General features: G+C 35.8%; 1 protein-coding gene across 1 annotated transcript in view; it reads left to right on the forward strand.

Moving 5' to 3' along the window:
* The window catches only part of CRB1 (crumbs cell polarity complex component 1), a 222,629-nt gene that overhangs the window by 91,770 nt on the left and 123,763 nt on the right, over positions 1 to 7,096 (forward strand). Inside the window, exon 5 of the mRNA XM_017506056.2 lies at positions 3,814 to 3,996. Within this exon, the coding sequence (XP_017361545.1) occupies positions 3,814 to 3,996 (183 nt within the window). The remainder of the gene's footprint in view (positions 1 to 3,813; positions 3,997 to 7,096) is intronic.

Raw genomic sequence — 7,096 nt, forward strand, 5'->3', positions numbered from 1 at the left:
GAAGAAAAGAAAGAGCATGTCTAATTGTGGAACTGTGAGTGATTGTAAAAATGCTGGACTGTGTAGGGCTGGAGGTAGAGAGATGGAACTGGGGAGCAGAACTGAAGCCATATCACAAAGCCCTGCCAACTATGGGGCAGAGAAGTAACAAAATCTGCTTTGTTAATTTCAGAAGAGCTCCCTGGCTTTGTGGCAGATGTGAGAAGAAAATAAAACTAAAGGCAGGGAAATCTAGTGAGAAGATTCTTCTGTAGTTTGAGGAGATGAGACTGTTTGCTAGAACTAAGACAACAGTGGTCGGAGTGGGGTGTGGGGTGCGTAGTCCTGAGAGTCACGTGGGAGGTGAAACTCACGTGGGCAGTGAGAAAAGGGCACAGGCTTAGGACAGTTCTGCCTCTGGGTTTCTGCCCTGGGTTACGCATGGATGGTAATTTTGCCTAGATAGAACATCCTGAATACCTTTGTAACCTATCTTGCTGTTGTATACAAAGATAAAAGTTAACGCTACAAAGTAGTCTATATCTAAGAAAAGGAGACCATTTCTTCAGATCATGACCCCACTACCACAGAACAATGGCGAGAATCCACTCCTATAATTGACTAGGGTCCTCATTTCAGAAGTAATTAATAATTACAAGAAATGCCAGTCACCTTAAATGCTTACCTTAAAAGATTTCCTGATACCCAGATGTGGTTGGAATTGTTAACAAACAAGCATAATATAAGAAAGAAGCCTGGGGATGTGACTCCGTATCATATTTTTTCTTTGTACAGAGTTTTATAGAAAAACTTGTTAAAACTATTGAATATAGCCTTGACTGAAGGAGTCTATTTATATACATGGTTAAAGAGAGCAGCAAATAAAATCCCCACAGGGCCTCAGTGGTGGGTACAGGACTGGCAAGACTATAAATCAGGACCTTCCAAATGTTCACGACTGGAACGAGATAATATATGAGCCGGAAAAGCAAAAAAGGATTTATGACGGTTCTAAATTCCTCCCTAACCTGGCTTATGTGTGTCTCGAGTCTGGGAATGAGAAGAAAATTGAAAATAGTTCAGCCTTTCTTTAGTAAGGCCACTGTAGCATAACAAATATCAGTTAATAAAATCTTATTGTAAAAACTATTATTTAATGTATTTGAAGAATCTTAGGTATGAAATAATAGTATTCAAAAAGTAGACATCCAAGTTTAAGAGACTCTGAGTGATCTTTGTGGGGGGGGTCACTCTAAAGAATTCTTGGGTCTTGATCTGACATGTTCTTCATGTTCTTTTAGTTCCCTTTTTTTTTTTTTTTTAAACTCTTTCATTCTAGTTTCTTCTTCAGACGGTTGAGAAAGGCCCCAAGGGTCATATGTAACAAATATATTACACTGTTGAGCTGCAGAATTTATGTTGTGGTTATGATTTAACATATGATCTCATTTAGTTATTTAAATTATTAATATAAAAATGAGCAATCACATTATAATCTTATTATTTGCTTATTAATAGTCAATTCCCTGGTTTATGTGCTAAACTAGGATTAGAATCTAAATTGTTATTTTCAATCCTTGATTAGCACTATTGAATGAAGGGCTATCACTTACATATTGCTCAGTACTGGAGTGGTAAATAAGATAAACACAGTCTCTGTTTTGTGAAGCATACAGCCTGCTGAGGGAGGAAACCATATACACAAATAAATACATAATTAAAAATTACAATAAGAGCAATGAAAGAAAATAATTGGGTGGCATGAGAGAAAATAAGGGGATTTTATTTATATCTGTCCATGATGGAAAGTTATTCTGAGAAAGTAATACAAGATAAAGTCTGAAAACTAAGAGTTAGCCAAGAAAACACTTGAAGGAGAGTTTTCTAGAAGAGAGAACATCATGAAGGCTGTGAGAACGCAGGGGGTTTTTGAGGTCCTGTTAAAGATTTTGATTTCCATTCTATGTGAAAGGGGAAGCTGTTGAATGCTTTTAAAGTAAAGATATACTGTGATTTAGTTTACAAGTTTTATAACTCTCAACTGTAAATTTTGTTTCCAGAACATTTCTCAGCAGAGTTAAATGATATTGCAAAGGCCCTTAGGTGACTGTGAAGTTGAATTATGTTTCGTAAAATCTTCAGGTTGGGTGCGGTGGCTCATGCCTGTAATTCCAGCACATTAGGAGGCTGAGGCAGGTAGATCACCTGAAGTCAGGAGTTCGAGACCAGTTGGACCAACATTGTGAAACCCTGTCTCTACTGAACATGCAAAAATTAGCCGAGCATGGTGGTACACACCTGTAATCCCAACTACTTGGGAGGCTGAGGCAGGAGAATTGCTTGAACCTGGCAGGCAGAGGTTACAGTGAGTCGAGATCACACCACTGCTCTCCAACCTGGGCAACAGAGTGAGACTACATCTCAAAAATATATATAAAAAACAAACAAACAAACAAAACCTTTATACATATCTCTTACCATGTTGCAAAACAGTTAATGTTATCCTATTGACCATCGGTGTTACATTTGCATCCTACTAAATTTATATTTTGGAGCTAGCACTGTACACAGTATATAAATACTCTTATAAATCAATATGAAAAACAGTCTAATGAAAAAACAGGAAAACATATGAAATGGTAAAAAAAAAAAAATCCCCAAAATGTTAAGCTCAATAGTAACTGGGGAAAATGTAAACCAAAATAACGGTGAGATACTAACTGGTAAGAAATTTTATATTAAGTGATAGCAAACATTGGCAAGGGTTCAGAGCCACATTCACAATCATCCACTGCTGGTAATGTGCAAATGGTGCAACTACATTAGAGATGTTTGCCAGTTTTTATTAAAATTTACAACGTATGTAACTTATAACCCAGAAATCGTGCCTCTAGTCATAAACTATACGCTTATACTCAAGCACTTACACAAGCAGCGATGTATAGTGATAGTCATTGCAACATTGCAATAGCAAAAATAGATATAAAACAAAGGTTAAACTGTAAGACAAAGGTTAAGCCATGGTGCATCCATATTCTGAAATATTTGGCAGTAGTTAAAATTATGCGTTAGATCTTTATTACTAACGTGGTAGACTGTACAAGGGAGTAAACAAAGCAAGCTGCTAAAGAATGCAGATAATATGGTTCCAGATATGTTAAAACATGCATACCCTAAAACTGTATATATTTCTTACAGTTGCCCATATTTAAAAGCAACTATAAAGCAATGAAAAAGTTCAAGTAGGGAACTTTCATTTATATTTAATATTTTAATTATTTATAAAGTGACAAATCATTTATGTTTTACTGTTCTTATTCCTGGTCCTAATAAAATCATCCAGCTAAGTCCATGCAAATTTAAAACAACCTATTTTACTACTTCATTGAGTGTTTGAAAATCAGGATTTGGCTTTACTTTGAGTTTTAAGAGAAGGATTTAGTTTGGTTTTGTGAATATTTGCTGACTTTTCAGCTATTCTCTTGAAATATTTTTAATGCAAATTCACAAATGAAGAATATTTGAAAATGTGGAGGCTTTCATTAAAATGTTCAGGTTAAATGCAGGTTATCCTGACATTTCATTTTATTTCAAGTCTTATTAATCAAATTATCTTTAAAAAAATGTTGGTCAAAATTATTTCAGTGATTTTATTGCTTCTCGTATTTGTTTCCATGTAAGCCTCCTCTTACCAGATTCCCCTTACCAACTCCTCGAGGGCAGGCGCATCAACTTGTTAATTGATGCCAGTACAGTGGTCAGCTTCCTTTTAGGCAGACGCTCTACAACTCAACACCTTCGACTTAGCAGGTTCTCTGGATTTTTATCCTGCAGGATACACAGGTGTCCAGTGTGAGATCGACATCAACGAATGCAGTAGTAACCCCTGCCAGTCTGATGGGGAATGTGTGGAGCTGTCCTCAGAGAAACAATATGGACACATCGTTGGACTGCCTTCTTCTTTCAGCTATCATGAAGCCTCAGGTTATGTTTGTGTCTGTCAGCCTGGATTCACAGGTGAGGCCAAGGAGATGGGATATGACTTGACTTTCTGGCATGTCATGGCAGACCATGGATTTAACCAAATGGTGTATTAGCAGGAAGACCCATGCTGTGTAAACTCTGTTGCCGTGGTGCAAAGGGTCCCCCTTGTGGGCATGAAACGTATCTTGTTTCACAGATCAGAATTCCTCAACTCATGAGAGAAATGTTAAAAACAGGGATAAAAGAGATACGAAAGGGGCGACATTTTTATATGTTATTCTGGGAATTGAAGTGCATCTCAGGTTCTTTACCTTATACACAGAAAATGTTGAATTTTTTATGCTATCAAATTTGATAATGATGTCAAATTTTATGTTATTCAAATTTGCTGAAAAAAGTGATTGTACTTATATTTACACTGGGAAAAATGAACTAGTTTCAAGTAATCTTCCTCAATGATTCTATAGTTAAAGTCATTCCATATATCAAATTTATATTACTCTTTTTTTTTTTTACAACTTTCTTACCTAAAACCCAGAGGAAATTTGCATTTATGTCTTCCAGTGAACAGTTTTGTATGTGTCTGCTTCCTGTTCTGAAAATTTGCAGAATTTTTGAGACAGTCTTCAATTCATTAATGGCTAACAATTTACCCACACTTTCATTGATATCACTGAGAAAATCAATTACAATCTAGATTTCTATGATATTTCTTTCTCAATAGATTAAGTGATGCCTCTGGAAAATATTTCAGTTATTGTTGGGGATTTCTGAGAAAAGCTTCCAAGCAGCTTTCCCCTTTGCTGGCTGGATTCTGAACAAGGATGCAACAAAGTGTGCTCAAGGGGCATTCATCATGTGGCCGAAAGAAGAAGGGGGTGTCTATTTACACTTAGTATTCTCTTTCAATGTTTCAGTTTTGAAGTTTAACTTTGATTTGTGGCAGAGTTTGCTGCAAGGTCGATACAGAAAATGTTTATTTCCTTATTCACTGACCTTTCAAGGGAACCTATAGGAAAAAATTCCCTCAGGTGTCAATATCAGGAAAGTGATGTTTTCCCTGAACAACTTCTATCATGCATGCTTCCTACCCTAGTTTAAAAAATGCATGCAAATAAGTCTTGATGTGATTAAGCTGAGTAAATGCATGAAATAAATCTTGTAATATATCATATTTCCCAATTATGTAAGCTGCTAGAAATAAATATGAGATCTGCAAACATATAGGTCTTTCTGAAATATATTTATGTATCTACTTCACCTCTGGGGATATTTAAATTTCCTGTTTCTGTTTCTTACTATTGCCTCTTTTCAAAAATTTGTTTCTAAACTTTTGGTCTAGTGTATGCATTTTTGTCAGCTCCTTTATATTTTTCTGGGAATAAGGTGAAGGCATTATAAATAGTTTTTTAAATATTGGTTTTCGGGTCATAAAGGGGTGATTCTGTCAAAGTCATTGCTAATATTGCCTCATCAAATAAAAGGAAATTGGTGACCCCTTGAATCTGCAGATCTAAATAGGAGAGACAGTAGAATGTTCCAGAAAAAAAAATGTTGGCTTGATTTCTGAAGAGCTGCCAGGAATGACTATATGAGTTAAGATGTCCTGGCTGCCCCAAATCTCTGTGGCTTAATGAAATGGTTTATTTTTCACTCATGTGAATTTCAAAACCGGATTCTCATCATCAATTGTCCTACAAACGGTGATTCAGGGTCACAGGCTCCTCTATGTTTTTCCCATGCTTCAAAATGTTACTTCCAAAGTTGCCGGGAGCTTCTGCAGCAAGCCACTGGAGAAGAAAAGAAAATGGAGCAGGACACCTGCAGGTTTTACGGGCCAACCACTACCAGTAATGAATATCTCTTTTACCCACATTTCATTGGTCAAATTTAATCCCACAACTACATTTAACTGCAGAAAAGACTGGAACATCTAGTCTTTGTGTGTACCTAAAATGAAGAGAAAATAAGTTTTGCAAACAGATAACCAATCTGACATAAGACCTAGAACTGGTACACGGGGAGTACAAATCTAGATCTTCTGATTCTAAGTTAAGCCTCCAGCCACATTTTTTTTTATGTCTGCATGTGTTTTTCTATATTTCATTTTAAAAAACTTTTTAAATGATAATAGTATACTCATGTGCAGTTTTAAGGCATACAAGGAGGCCCATGTATACTTTACCTAATTTCCCCAGTAGCACCATGTTGCAAAACTATAGTTCAGTATCAGACTTGGATATTGACATTGACAGAGTCCATATACAGAACAATTGTCATCACAGGGATTCCACCTCTCTCCTTCCCTGCCTCCTCATCCCTCTTCCCTGGCAAATACTTATCGGTTCTGCACTTGTAGAATTTTGTCATTCCAAGGATATTAATATAAATAGAATCATTCAGTGTGTAAACTTTTAGAATAGGGTGTTTTTTTTTTCCACTCAGCATCATTCTTTGGAGATTTATTGAGGTTGGGTGTATCAATAGTTTGTTCCTTTTCATTGCTAAGTAAAATTCTATGGTATGTGTATATCAAAGGTTTTTCAATCATTCAGCCATTGAAGGCATCTAGATAGTTTCAGTTTTCCACTACTATGCATAAAGCTTCTATAAAGATTGTTGTACAGGCTTTTGGTGTGACTATGAGTATTCACTTCTCTGAGATAAATTCCCAAGAGTAAAATTGCTGGTTCCTATGATAGCTTCATGTTTAGTTTACGAAGAAACTGTCAAACTGTTTTCCAGAATGTCTATACCATTTTGCATTCCCACCAGCAATGTATGAGTGATCCAGTTACTTTGCAGTCTCACCAATATTTAATGTTATCATTGTTTTTTTTTTAATCAGTCATTTTGATAGATATGCAATTATATCATTGTGGTTTTAATTTGCATTTCTCCAATGGCTAGTGATGTTGAACATATTATTATATATGCTTGTTTGACATCTGTTAGTCTTTTTCAGGAAAATGTCTCCCCATGTTTTTTTTCCTATTTCCTAGTTGCTTTTGTTTTTTAACTGTTGAGCAATTTTGCACATACAGACCCTGGGCATGTTTTTGCAATGTTATACCTGAGTATTTCATTTTCTTTTGTAGGATAGTAAATAGTATTCTGCTTTTTTTTTTTTTTT

The sequence above is a fragment of the Cebus imitator genome, unplaced genomic scaffold, assembly GCF_001604975.1.
Source record: "Cebus imitator isolate Cc_AM_T3 unplaced genomic scaffold, Cebus_imitator-1.0 Scaffold347, whole genome shotgun sequence".
NCBI lineage: Eukaryota > Metazoa > Chordata > Mammalia > Primates > Cebidae > Cebus > Cebus imitator.